Source organism: Petromyzon marinus, chromosome 2 (genome assembly GCF_048934315.1).
Source record: "Petromyzon marinus isolate PM22_M1 ecotype Great Lakes invasive population chromosome 2, UKy_Petmar_22M1.pri1.0, whole genome shotgun sequence".
Classification (NCBI taxonomy): domain Eukaryota; kingdom Metazoa; phylum Chordata; class Hyperoartia; order Petromyzontiformes; family Petromyzontidae; genus Petromyzon; species Petromyzon marinus.
Window position 1 is genome coordinate 8,315,470 of NC_133668.1, and position 14,873 is coordinate 8,330,342.

Below are 14,873 nucleotides of genomic sequence, written 5' to 3' on the forward strand. Positions count from 1 at the left end.
GCTGACAACGCACAGCCATAAAACCCCGCAGATTATTCTCCATGCGGCCGCTTTGTTTGAGACTTTCCACGACGGAACTCGATGTACAACGGATATGTAAAACATTTTTTTTTTACGAATCAAATAAAATGACGCCGGGTTTCCTTGATCGGGCCGCTGTTTTATCGATCCCCCCCTCCGGGCAAATGTACGCGAGTGTTTTCTTTGCTCCCCGATTAGCCGCTGTTGACACAGCGAGCCTCACGGAAACCCAGCCTGCTTGCGGTAAATTTGACAGCGTAAATATGACTGTAATTATCACCGCGGAGCGCCTGGCAAGCAGCCTGCCACTGTGCGCATGCGCAGGGCTGTGCCGCGTGTTCGTTGAACTTCCTTCGCACCGTACATAGCCAGTCGTGCTAATCGAACGTACCGACCCGCTTCTGGATGAGGACCTTTCCCCGTATAGTACGGATTGCGGGGGTTAGTGTACCGAACTTCAGCACACTGGTCGGGAGCGTACGAGTACAGTACAATAGGTTTGTCCGCACTGCCCTATCCTGTCCACCACGTAGCCCCCGCGATCCGCCTGTGACAACCTGGTGTGCATGGTGGTCGCCCATCCCTGGCACTATCCAGGCTCAAGCCTGCTCGGCTTTTGAGCTGTCATGAGATCAGGCTCATGTCAGTGGCGAGATGGTAACCTGGTATCAGGAGGTCGTAGATTTCATCCTGACCATGACGCCTGCAGTATGTGTTCTTCCCCTGGTCGCGTAGATTTTTCTGCTGATCCTCCGGTTTTTCCCTCCACATTTAGAAACATGCGTGTCGAGTATTTGACTGCTATAAATGTCCACATGATAAGCCACTTCATTGGGCTACTATTTGTGGCCCAGGTCGCTTCTGAAAAATAACTTATACAGCTCAGTGGGCCTTACCTGGTAAAATAAACATAGTTTAGTTTCGTATTTAGATATGGTCAGAGGCGTTGCTCACGTAAACACAAAGTGTTCTGCAGTCCAGCGACCTGCCGGTCTTGCAAACCTCATGACCCACGCAGACATTGGGGAACCCTCATCCAGCAGTGGACTGACAAACGTGGGGCTGAATTTGAGAAACACAATAACTGTACATTCTATGTATTGAGTCAACTATTCCCACTTGGTGCACGGCATAAAGCAACCTCACTTTGGAGGTATGGCATCATCTGAAGAAAACCTATGCAGGGATGATGTCATTATTCGCAACAACTGGGGACTCTCACTTCGATTTTTTTCATGGTGAAAGTTAAATATAAGAAAAGGTACACAGTGTCCTATAAAGTTCAGCAGGGCACCAGAACCCTTCTTTGTTTTGTTTTATGACCCAGAATTATTTAACAGAGCGGTAATCATGGATGAGAGAGATAACCACGGTGAAAGTGTGTTCTGGCCTCACTTAAAACATTCTGTTCCTGCGAATGACAATGTGGAGCTAAACGTCAACGTCAAAATCTGCTGGCCATGACGAGTGCTTCAGGACAGAGAGAGTTGGCGTAATTTTGCTGTTTCACTTCCATTGAAGGAGCGCAGGCTACAGCGGTTTACTATACGGTCCGTAGTTTGGGTTGCATGGCCACAACCGTCGCTAATGAGCAAGGAGGAGTTGATGACGATGATGATCCAGAATGCTCCACTGGAGCGCCTGCCGAGCTCTCGTGGGGAGCAGTAGTGTAGCGGGTAGCGCGCCACGCTACAAACCCGGCAACCCGAGTTGGATTCCTGCTCACGGCCAACACCATCGACGATTCTCTGAACTGGTCCGGGGGCCTCCTCCCCTAGTTCGACCCAGCCTTAAATGAGTACCTGGCGCGGTGTGTAAACATCGCCACTCGGGAGACGAGGGCGGTCGGGCGTGGTGCTGGCCACCCATCCCCTCGTGTGCCGTGCCGTGCCTTCATAGGTGCTCGCTAACAGCACTTGCCCCAACGGTCTGTTAAAGGCTACACGTGTGATATTCTTTTACGTCTCTTGCAGTACAAGGAGCGGAGGAGGAGGTGCACATGGTCTACATCCCGTCCCACCTCTACCACGTGCTCTTTGAGCTCTTCAAGGCAAGTGTTGCCGTCCTGCTCCGTACCGGACGCTCGAGTGCCGGCTTGCCCGTGCTCGGTGCTTGCATTTCAACCGGTTTTCTGTCACAGGAAATAAATATAAGGGGGCGCCATGGTGGCGAGATGTTAATTGCCTCGCCTGGTATGCAGGAGGCCGTGGGTTCAATCCCGACCCTGACGCTTGTACATTTGGAGTCTGCATTGTCCTCCTCGTGGTCGCATGGATTGTTCTCCGGGTCCTCTTTTTTTTTCCCTCCGCATTTAGGATCAACAGCACGCGTTTAAAGTATTTCGCTAGGCCACATCCAGCATAACCTCCCGCCGAGGCGGTGGCTTTTAATTGACGTGCCACCCACTCCGGTGTCAACCAGCCGCCCGGAAAATATTCGGGAGGAGAAACTAAGCACTGCCCTCAACCGTGGCTACTCGCACGCCATGGGTGCTGGAACAAAAGCTGGGAGAGGGGGGGGGGTAGGGAGTGCAGAGCAATCCATGTGGTGTGTGCCCCCTCCGATTAGCACGATTGGCTACGTATGGTGCAAAAGTAGTTCAACATACAGTACGTACATGCAAGGAATGTATGTGTCCAACCCTTTAGTCATTACACTGCAGGATAAGAGCCTCCCTGTACCTTTGAGGGTCGTGGGGTGTTATTGGAACGTGCTTCAGCACACGCCCGGCATGCCTCATCCCAGTATACTTCTCTTCGTGGCTCTGGCTACTTCGTAACGCGCCGCCTATTCCGGCGTCTACCGGCGGCCCAGAAACCATTCGGTGAAGAAAATGAATCCCCCATTTTCGCGTTGCTTCACGCGCTCGGAGGCGCGGAAACGTTTAACCCTTCGCCCACTGCCATTCCTAACCGCGCCGGGAGAACGCGGCCCTAATTATAAAGCCGGGCGATGGGTGAGACGTGTGTGTGCGTAAGCGCGTGTTTTGCGTGCATGTGTGCCGCTGAGGCATGCGCCCGTGGTGGCAAGGTCGTGGAGGCTGCTGGCTGCTTGGCTCGCCCGGGCTCTTACGCCTTGTCAGACGATGAGTTTATTTGTTTGTGCGAGCGCCGTCTGTGCCCTTTTACGACGGCTGGGAGGGTGGCCGGGCGGGCAAGCAGGCTTGACGTCGCTGGTGCCGTTCTCGCAATCGAATACGATTTGAGTTGCGCGTAATCTCGACGGGGATTCCACGACGAAGCGGAGGGGACTCGTGCTGGACGAGAGAAATTGATCCACGAGAGCTCATTACGCATTTGATCGGAGATCGCTGTCGTGAAATGTCCGTCCCAAAGAGTCATAGGTTGAGGGACTCGAGTTTTTTGTCTTGAGATTATAGACGTGGAGTCGTGCCTTGTGCACTGCACGATGAAACTCGATGATTCCCGGCCACGGCTAACGTCAGTGGCGAGTGATATCTGAATTTATCCGCAGCCCCCCCCCGCTTCATAAAAATCAAACTGACCAGCACGTCAAAGTCGCATGGTCTATCCACTGCTGGATGAAGGTCTCCCCAAATCCACTGCCTTTTTCCCCACGGTCCTGCGATGCAGTCAATCGACGTGGCCACCGCACACGAGCAAATTTCTCTGCTCCATCTCCATGGCGGACGCTCCTCTTGGGAGCGTTTCCTCATTTGGCCGTGCGCTCCGTAATTAGTCACGACTACCGGCCTCCATCCCTTCTTCCAGCGGCGTATCCCACCCCGGAGCCTACTCACTTTTCTTAAGCCAGTGCGATGTCTCCCCATGTGTGCATGCATGTCGAACGTCTTTCGCACCGTGCGTCACCAACCGTGGCAATCGGAGGCGCGATTAGCACGGCTGGCTACGCAAACTCGCGCCCTCTGTGGTGCTCGCTTTGCCCCCTGTTCCGTCGTTGTCGCCGAGTGTGATTCCACGCGTGAGGTCTGCTCCCCGCCGTGAATTGAACGTCCCCTCCTCGCCCTCACGTCTTGTTGGACAGAACTCGATGCGGGCGACGGTGGAGCACCACGACGCCCTGGGCACTGCGTACCCGGCCATCAAAGTGATGGTCTCTCTCGGCAAGGAGGACCTCAGCATCAAGGTAACGGCGGCAACGCAATGCGTGACAGTTGCCAACACGGCGATTGCAACCTGCACGCGACCGCAACTCAACGGCCACGTTTACGGCCGCACCAACATCAACAGCCACCACCACGGCAACCACAGCGATAATAACCACAGCAACGTGAACCATCACGACAGCCACCACCACGGCAACCACAGCGATAATAACCATAGCAACGTGAACCACCACGACAGCAAGCACCACGGCAACAAGCACCATGGCAACAACAGCGATAGTAACCACAGCAACATGAATTGCAACAACAACCACGACAACAAACAACCATTACAGCAGCCACGATAACAACCCACCACCACCACGGCGACCAACACAACAGCAACAGCAGACCAACTGAGTCTGTCCCCGCGTTCCCCTTCATCACTGGTGCACTGGCACGAGGCCGAATCTGTTTAACACGTAGCATGGCTTTCGCGACCAATGTTATTCATCCAAAATGTAGGGTTTTTTTGGATTAGGTCACGTAAATATGAATTTGTCGTTAAACCCGCCACCACCCGACACAGCCAATTAAGTAAGGTTTGTCACGTAAACAGAACATGCCAATTCGTTACTCGTACAACACACCGGTGTGTGTTGTCATTTTGAATGTTATTCATAAGAAAGTATTTTTTGGGTTCGATCGCGTCAATATAAATTGTCAAGTTTGTCACGTTAAACAAAAAACCTGCCAATTCGTTACTCCTTCAGCACTAACCGGTGTGTTGGAGAGCAAACCCACGACATCTAGGCCGAGTGTGATTGGCGTCTGGGGGGGGGTCGACGCGCCGTTCCTCAAGAAGCCCCCCTCGACGCTCGGCCCCGGCGCGCCAGGCGGGTCGGCTCTGGCAGGTCGAGGTTGCAACGGGTCGAGGGTCGTCGAGGTCGTCGAGGGTCAGGCCATGACGTTTGAGGCGCGCGCGTGGCTGTGCGGGCGAGCAGGTGAGCGACCGGGGCGGCGGAGTGCCGCTGCGCAAGATCGAGCGCCTCTTCAACTACATGTATTCGACGGCGCCGCGGCCCCACATCGACACGGCGCGCGCCGCGCCCCTCGTGAGTGCCGTCCGCCACGCCACGTGCTCTGTCCTCTGCCGCTCTGGGCGGACACCCCAGCCCTGCCGTCGCCCGCGAGCCGCCGCCGCCGCCCGTTCTCGGCGCCAATCGAGATCGGAGGCGGCGGCGCCGGCGCCGGCGGCGGCGCAATTGTCGTTCGCGACCTGGTGGAACTCGCTTGAACTCCGTCGCCCCGTGTTTTCGTTAACCGTGGTCTGTCCCGCTGCCGGGTGAACGATTGCTTCCCCCTCGTCGCTCCCGCCGCCGCCTGCCAGCGGCGTCACGATAGTCGGCCATGATCGATCCACTGCTGGATGAAGGGCAGCCTAAGCCAAGGCCATCCCCTCGTATGTACGCGTGTTGAACTTACTTTGCACCGTACGTAGCCAACCGTGCTAATCAGAGGTATGGGGGAAAGACAACGAACTAAAGAACAAAAAAGTAGTTGTAAGGAAATTATCCCGCCATGTAACAATACATCTGGCTCCTACGTACGAGCTCACATCTCATTCCATCTGTCCTTTGGCTGTCACTCCGTCGACAGTCTCGACACAACGGATGTGATCGCTATCAGCGATGGTGGCGCGTCATGGCCGGGCCCGGTCAATGTGACCTTCCTCTCGAACGTTGCGTTTAACTTCTTGACGTTGTCAGCATCCGGGTTTCTCATCCACTTGTCATGGAAAGGCAACGTGCACCTCCTGTTATTCCGGGCCAGGGATTACTCGCCGAGAGACCATTCTCAGAAAGTGTTCACCTTAGCAGTAGATAGATCACGCCTGTCAATGGTTACGCTTGGAGTATTTGGCCCGCTATGAATGTCCACGCGACAGGCCACTTCGTTAAGTTATCATTTGTGATAGCCAGGTCGCTTCTGAAAAAGAGCTGTATAGCTCAGTGGGGCTTTGCCTGGTAAAAAAATAAAAAAATAGTTCGTAAACAAAAATGGCGATGATGGTGAACTAGCGACACCGACACTCCGTTAAACATGCCAACGCCACCAGGCCAACGTTGGACCGCGATCAGAACCGATGTTTACCGAGTTAGCATGGCGGGGGTGGGGAGGGAGGGGAGGTGGACAAGCGTTACCCCACCTCCCATTGTTGGCACTCGAGCTCAGTATTGGGATTACTTTAAAGGCCCTTATCAGCATTAAGCGGTAGAGGATTTATCAGATTGTTTTTAAAGCTAACATTTCAGCGGGCCAATTAAAGAGTGGGCGGGGGGGGGGGGGCGTTGTTCGTTGGCCTTGTTGTTGTCACAGTCGGTGCCTGCTCAGCAACCGCCGATTCATCGGCGTAGGATTACAGCACACCTGTAGTGATGTGTGGGCCAAGGTTCAAGAGGTAAAGTTCTCCTGGCAGCTGTTGGCGTTTGCCTAGCACGGCACGTAAACAGGTTCTGGGGTAAACAGTATGGAAAAAAGCCCAAATGTGGGCGGCGTATGTATGCTGAACGTCTTTCACACCGTACGTAGCCAACTGTGCTAATCGGAGGTGACGATGTCGCGCCGACTTCACTGGTCAAGAACCGATCACGTGACATGCGACAGGCGCGCTGACTCTCCGCGACGTTACAAGCAACAACGGACATCACTACGAGATTATGTTCCATTCGTTTTTCACAATTTGAGATCCGATTTGTCATTCGTTTTTACTGCTTCAGTTTTTTCAGTTTTTTTTGTCCCCCTTGCATTGCCTTGTTCGTTCCATTAAGGTAATCGTGACGGCCAATCGTAATTAACGTGAACTTGTAAACAGTCCGTTCATAACCCGTGCAATTCGACACGCACGGGCTTGTGAGCGCAGGAATTCGATTTCAGTCGATGCACCATCAAACGGCCAGTGTCCAGCAGAGTGTGTGACCTCTGATTGTGGTGTGGCCGACGTCCGGTGCAGGCCGGCTTTGGCTACGGGCTGCCTATCTCGCGCCTCTACGCGCGATACTTCCAGGGTGACATCCAGCTCTACTCCATGGAGGGCTACGGCACGGACGCCGTCATCTACCTCAAGGTTTGCGACCCCCCCCCCCCCCTCCACCATCATCATCATCATAATCATCTTCATCATCGAAGCCGTGACCATCACCTTTAGGGCCATCGCCAGCATCATCACCGTCATTACCATGAGTGTCATTATTACCACCACTACCATCTTCAAAGCCACCACCATAATGTCCACGACCCCCCACCGCTACCATAACCACAACTGCTATCAATCACCAGCAATGTCACCAGAACCATCACTACCATCATCCCCATCACCAGTGCCCCCCCCCCCCGCCATTACTCCCACTACCGCTATCGCCACCACCGTCATCAACACCATCGTCGCCACTATCATCACTACCTACCATCATTATCCCCACTACCATCACGGCCGCCACCACCATCAACACCACCATTGTCGCCCCCCTCTCCCCCCACACCACCACCATGACCATTGTCCTTAGCAAATCCCTGGTGGCTGTGTTGGCGCAGGTGGCAACGGTCAACAGTGTTGCAGGCTCACTCGCTCGCCCGTTCACCTCGGCTCATGGAGCTCCCACTTTGTTTGCGTGCACCTCTGGAGAGTTTAAAGTTCGCTCAGAGTCAATGATCCAATGAATTTGCGGTTAATATGACCCCAGACTTATTAACTCAATGGAGAATTCTGCTGTGAGTGCTTTAAAGAATAATTCCGCTGCTATTAATTGAAGAATGCGAAGAAGAGTGGTACATTTGGATGCGTGTGTGTGCGTGTGTGCATGTGCACGTGTGTGCGTGCGTGATGTGTGCGCGCGTACATGTGTGTGGATATGTGTGCATGTGCACGTACGCATGTGTGCACGTGTGCGTGCGTGAGAGCGTTGTTGAAACTAGGAATAGAGCAGAGGGAGCAACACCGGGGTACAGCCCAGGCCACAGTAACCACTGCTGTTTGGTTTTCACCAATTTGTACAAAGTTTCCTTTCACCTCCTTCCCACGTTAATTTTTACAGAAAAGTATCAGTAATAAGAATCGATTACTCCGCCCTGTTCCACAGGCCCTGTCGAGCGAGTCGGTTGAGCGACTGCCGGTCTTCAACAAATCCGTATTCAAGCACTACCAGGTGAACCAGGAGGCGGACGACTGGTGCGTGCCCAGCAGCGAGCCCCGCAACCTCGCCACGTACCGCTCGTAGTCGCGAGCCGCCCGCCGATCGCGAGCCGCCCGCATGCCGCCCTGCTGCTCCTCTCTGCCACGCGTCGACGACGACCCCCTGCCTGACCCCAGCCACGGTTCTCGCTCCAGGATTGCAAGCCTGCGGATTTTCAAGCCGCGTTGGGCTCTGAGAGGGAGTCCGGTTCTGTTTTTTTTGTTTTCAACGCACAGAGAGCTGCAGTGAAGCAAAGTCGTACCCATTGGTTCGCTTCGGTAGCCCTGATGAGAGTGGTGCTATCGGTGGAGGCCCTCGCCCGCAGGCCTTAATGCCCAGTGCCGTGCCTATTCCGTCCAGAAATCCTCGGTCGCTTTTTACTTGAAATTGTCACTGACTGATGCTCCGCTTACAGATTTCCACTTCGTGTGGAATCCAGTCGGGACGCGATTGAATTCAGGGGGTTTAAAATCCAGGTACTCTTTTCCTTTTGCATGAAGGCAGCTGTGTTTTACGAACATAGGGAAGCCGAGTTCCGTCATCGGTCATGGCCAACATCAGTGGTGAGCGACGCCTTAACCGATGCTGGAGCTCCTGCCCCCCGCCTGCTCACCATCACGGGGCGACCAGCGCGGCGAAGTGCGATCAAAACGAGCGCAAGGAAGGACGTGGCGCCGAAGGGGAGCAAGCTGTCGTATGGCGATGTGGCGCTCCAGGGTGAAGTCGACGAAGCGCGCCGCTTGACACATTCGTAATAATCAGGCATTTACTTGTGCAGTGTCCATCGCGTTTTTTTTTTCAGGATTACGCGTGCATTCGCGCGACTGCTACGCGCCGCGCGGCGCTGCGCTCGAGTTATGAAACTAGTTTTATTCAGTGTGAGCGAATTGGAACTCACAAGGAGTTCCGTTGAATTGTGCCAGTAAATATATCTTCCTGTAAAATGTGACTCTCATAGTGAATGCAACCCAGACTCACCGGACAAAGGGACTAGGAGCTCCGTTGTCAAATTGACATTTCTAGCTTGACGCTGTCGTCCGCTCTAACGAGGCAGTCAGAAAGTGACGCCTGTGCTCTCAAAATGGTAAAGCTGCTGCCTGGCTCGGCACAATCGCACCCACGCTAAATGAAGCGATACGTACCGGCTTACCGGTACGTATCGTGTTCTCAGTGGAGGGATGACAAACCTACGGCTCGTGGGCTGGATGCGACCCGCTATTTCATATCGTACTGCCCGTGGCTAAAATCATCTTGGCCACACTGATTAGGTACTAGGTAATGTTAGTGCACTGCGCTGCAAATCCGGCGACTCCAGTTCAATTCCCGCTCACGGCCAACACCAGTGACGATTATCTAAACCAGTCCTGGGCCTCCCCAAGGTCGACTTAGCCTCAAATGAGTCCCTGGTGCAGTATGCAAACAATCGCCACTAGGGAGACGAAGGCGGCCGGGCGTGGTGCGGGCCACCCACCCCCTTCGTGTGCCGTGCGTGACTTTGTAGGTGCTCGCTCACAGGACTTGCCCCAAAAGTCTGTTAAGGCTATACGGGGGGTTGTTTCTATTTTGTTAATATGCGGCCGCAAAACATATTTTGAAAAAAAGGCTTCGTGGCCCGGCTCTTGCAGCTCCTGCTTGAGTGTGATGTTGCTGGGTAGCCGGCACAATGAATGAATGCCCTCAGGCTGAGAGGGCTTTGCAAGGTGCGATGTCAAGCCATGCTCTGGTTACCAAGAGACGCCGCAGAGTTAGTGACTGAACCCAGGAGGCTTGTGCATCTCTCGAGACTCGGTCGATGTCTCCTGTGAACGTGTAAACTGGACTGTTAAAGGTGTGTTTTTAATTTCAATGGTACATTTCTGCTCGAAGTGTTCCTTCCACGTTTGGGCCGCATCACCGTTTCTCGTCACTGACATGACTACGATTATCTATCCCTAAACCGCTAGGGAAGTGAGGGTGCCACTGTTTTTATCGAGGAGCAATAAGGTATTTTTGAATCTTCACTGGCTTTGGATTATTATTATTATTTTGGGACAAGCTCGGTTGCTGCCCGTGTGTGTAAACCGACCTCGTTTCAAGTGAAAACGTCGACGCTGACTGTCATCAGTTGCTAAGCGAGGCCGCGACTAAGTTTGGAGATCGGGACACCACCTGGGCTTCCCGGTGTCTTTCGACAAACTTCACACTACAGCCGCATACAAAAAATGCTTTGAAACTACATTCGAGCAATTGTTGTACGGCAGTCGTCGCAGGCAATTAGTTTGCTGCACCTTTTTTTTGTTCTGTTCGGTTACTCCGTGGCAAGGTTGGTGGCGGGCCACCCAATTAAATGAGGCACGTGCCACTTGGCACGTGACGTCACAGTGTTACTCGTACAGGATAGGCGTCATAGTGTCACCCGTACAGACAATGACGTCACAGCACCACGGGTACAGACATTGACGTCACAGCTGGAGGGGAGTTGCTAGTTGAGCCGCACTCGATGCCAGTTCCATACAAGTTGCCAAAGGCGGCTGTAGTAAATGCATTGCGAGTTAAAATTGCCGACGATAAAATTGCCCCCCTGATGTATCTGGACGTAACAGCCCGTCGCATTTGGTTGATATTTGAAATCCACGTGGCCTTCATCCAAACGTGCGTCCTTTCTCTGTGAGAAATAGCGGACGCCCCTTCGAATGGTTTCACTTGAATTTGGATTTTAAGTTTGAATTATTTGCCGCGATGCGGAGAAGTCAGATATGATGGGCAGTGGAGCGAGCGGGTAGAGTGGTCTTAGCCTCGGGTCGTCGTCTGTCGATGCCCTTTGACCCTAGACTGTCTGAACAGCAGCAGGAAAGGGGCGATCCACCGGGGGGAAAAATAAGCTGCTACATCCGTTTGAAAGATGAGAAAAGATGAGGATGTGAAGGATTCCGGATTAATGATTGGTTTTCATTGTTTGTGAAAATTTCTCGAACGTCTTGTAAGACTTCAGTGGTGCCAGTAAGTTAGAAATGGTTTTTAATTCAAAGAGGTTTTTACGTAAACATTTCATGTGCTTACATTATGCACAGGAATGTGTACTCGAATATTTTTACAGTACCCGGGTGAAAAAGAATAGTTGTTTTGTTTTAAAAAAATGCAATTAAATACAAATCTATTTTAATTTGTAAATAATAAAAATGTAATTCTAGAGTGTGAATATATATGCATGCTTCAGCGGGTGCGCTGGAACACATTTAATTTAGTACGTAATATTATTCAAACCGTGATGATATCGCAGCAACCAATGGCTCGTTATTTGCTCGGGGTGTAAGGATACCGGAGCCATAAGCTAAAGCATCAATCGTGCATGTAGCAATCGGCATGTGCTTTCGATGCTGTGCGTAATGTGCTCACCCCCTTCCAGCCACTAGATGCTGCTACATTCACGAAAATGTATTTTAAAAACATCGTCAAAATCCATAATTCAATTGAATTATGACCGAGTCGCGGTAATTCATCGCATCAACGAGGAAGGGTTGGTGGGTGAGTTGGGGGGGGGGGTGATCCGTTACATTTCTGTTGTCTTTTGGGACTTTATGCCAGTATGTTGCGATTGTTGGACTGTAGTGCTCTGACCTCTCTGTACATATGATGACATGACGTGTGTGCTTGGGGTTTTAAAACGCGTCGCTGTTCATAGGACATGCGTAACGTTCAATACCAATATAATCCTGTTATTCCTGTGTATGTGTTTGAAAACTCTCATAGCTCACCATGTGACTCGTGACATTAACGTCTTGTCCATCAATAATAAAAGCATTGTTTTTGCACCCACTTGGCATTCTTTTCACATTTACACAGGGCAGTGATGGGCGTCGTGAGTGTTGAGCTGTGGCCTTAGGTACGTTGAACTTATTTAATACCGTACATGGACATCCGTGCTAATCAAAGGTGCGGGGGAAAGCACAACAAACTAAACACAAAAAGCAGTTCTAAATAAATAAATATAAATCTAGACTTTAAAGTGGCTTCCTAATATTGGAAGAGCGTTCCAGACGGCCGCAGAAGTGCATATGAAAGCGCACGATGTGGTGGCCGTCTTTGTTCGATGGTGAGCCAAAGAGCGATGCTGCGAGGATGATAACCGCAGTTTGCGTGATGGTTTATCCGCCCATACGTGGACTGTGCAACTGCATCGGGGTCGTGCTAGGAAGATGGATGTGGGGAAATATTTGTCCGTGGGCCCAGATTTAATTCCATGCGCCCAGGGCCCATGCCCAACCACACACTACACCAATGGGGCTCCGTGTGTGCAGTAATAGATGGTGCGTGTGCCTGTTTTTGAGGCTGGAGTTGGGGGAGGGGGACTGGAGCAGAGTCCGACCTTGCGTTGGCCGCCCAATGCTGAGGGTCGCCGCGTTCGCGTTGACCCGGGCGATCACCCGAGGTCACCCGAGCAGTGAACAACAACACTGAAAAGTGTCTGCACTGTGGAGAGGGGGCCTGGCGATACGCCGGAGTTTGTTTTGTGGGTTAGAGACACGTTCATTGGGAGGGCTAAACACGAGTGTCTGATTGCCTGGTCAACTAGGGTCAGTGAGGTGGATAGTTCCAGAGACTGGTGGGTTAGGGCCAGTGCAAGAGTTGGTGGGCGTGACCGGTTGGCTAGTTGGTTAGGGTTATAGCATTGGGGCTCGAATTTAGACGGCTAAAAAGCTGCCAAAACTGCCTGCCCCACTTGCCATTGCAACTCAGTGCCTTGGGAATTTTTTTTACCCAAGCTAACATTAAATTTACGTTGCTCACATCGACTCGTCACGGCGGCGTCGCTACCGAGCACGCAGGCGGTGCAACAGCACCGGACCCACGGATTGGAGGGGCCCAGGCGCCGGGTTACGAAGAGGAGGTAAATTGGACATGGGTGGTAGAGGGGGTTACCATTGCATACCTTGCACCAGGACCCGCGGCCAAGCACGCTACGCCACTGACTCAGCGCTTTTATCCGCAATAATGCCAGACCATTCTTTCATTCCGACCGCGTGCTCGCCCTCAGCAGGGGGGTCTCCTTGATTGTGCAACTGGGTCCGTGGCAAAATGACAGAACTTCTTTGCGTCGCACGGGCTATGTGTGCAGAGCAACGTGACGAGATGGGAGCCCCACTTGCCAGGGGCGTAGAAGCGTGGTTGGCATGGGCCCTGCTGCAAAGGATCAAATGTCAGAAAACAGAATCTTTATTTAGACTGCAGGAGGAGGAATTCGATGAGCTATGATGCTCTTTTTCCCCCACAGATGTCCAGTGTGGGCACGGAGGTCAGCAAGTTACGACAGCAAACAATAATGACAAAAACGATAGGACTGCAAAATAGATGAAATGGTGAAACAAGTCACTAAATATATAAATGTCCTACCCCCACTCCCCTCGGAGTAGGCCCGTGCCTGGGTCCCGGTGCAGCTACACTGCCTGCACCCTCGATGGCTATGCCCACTGTCAGCAACCTCAGCTGTCCCAGATGCCCCTGAGCGACTCTCATTCACGAACGCGTTGCGTAACCAGGCGAGCCGGAGCACGTGGGTGACCTGGTGTTGCGCGAGTTACCAATCGATCATTCGATTCGCAAACTCGTCGTTTACGAATTTCGCCCCATCGTTGTTCGCGTCCTCCCCCGTTGCCTCTCTCGCATTCATTTGATTTAGAATTTTAGCCAAAACAGATGTGGAGGAGGTTGGCAGGGGGGTGGAGGGGGGAGGGGGCGTGGGTCCATCAGTCAAGTTTATTTGTGTGCGTGTCACAGATGCATCTTTGACTTTATCTTTGAGTTATATTTGAGTGAATGTGTACTGGGAATTGGGGGAGTGCGGTAAGTGAGGTGAGTGAGGTGTATGCAATGTGGGAGATGGCGGGATGGGGGAGGGGGGCGGTCAGCCCAGGCCACAGCGCGCTCATGTCGTTAAAATGTGTCGCGAGGACAACAGGTGGACACGAATCGTACTGGGAATTGGGGGAGTGCGGTAAGTGAGGTGAGTGAGGTGTATGCAATGTGGGAGATGGCGGGATGGGGGAGGGGGGCGGTCAGCCCAGGCCACAGCGCGCTCATGTCGTTAAAATGTGTCGCGAGGACAACAGGTGGACACGAATCGTAACACGCGCGGGAGGCCGTGGATGAGTCTCTGCACGTGGAGCCGAGCGAGGGTTGGTGCTTCTAGGCACAGGTCACCGTCCGGCAATGATGGCAGCAACGCACGTGTAACAGGATGCATGTGCTACAATTACGTTCACTAACAGCCTTGATATCTTGATATGCCATGGCTTCCCAACACATGCTGTAACCTCGCACCTCCGATTAGCACGGTTGGTGCGTAAAGAAGTTCAACATGCATCCATATAACGGGGAAAAAAAAATCCGACAAGCTCACCAAACAAGCTGTCCGGAAATAACTCACCATTAACTTGCGACGATCTAGGCAGATGTAGACATCTAATAGCAAACGTAATTGGGTAATGATGGGCTGGGGTTGGAGCGTAGTCTGCATCCGCATACACCTGCCTTGCCTGTTATACAGGGGGTCGTGGGTTCGATCCTGACCCTGATGC

The 14,873-nt window shown here is 52.6% G+C and overlaps 1 protein-coding gene across 1 annotated transcript in view; it reads left to right on the plus strand.

Annotated features, from left to right (window-relative positions):
* Positions 1–12,110, plus strand: part of LOC116948356 (pyruvate dehydrogenase (acetyl-transferring) kinase isozyme 2, mitochondrial-like) — a 32,589-nt gene extending 20,479 nt beyond the window's left edge. Inside the window, exons 7-11 of the mRNA XM_032964962.2 lie at positions 1,995–2,071; positions 4,027–4,128; positions 5,092–5,202; positions 7,101–7,214; positions 8,227–12,110. Of these exons, the coding sequence (XP_032820853.1) occupies positions 1,995–2,071; positions 4,027–4,128; positions 5,092–5,202; positions 7,101–7,214; positions 8,227–8,364 (542 nt within the window). The 3' untranslated portion in view covers positions 8,365–12,110. The remainder of the gene's footprint in view (positions 1–1,994; positions 2,072–4,026; positions 4,129–5,091; positions 5,203–7,100; positions 7,215–8,226) is intronic.
* Positions 12,111–14,873: the final 2,763 nt, after the last annotated feature.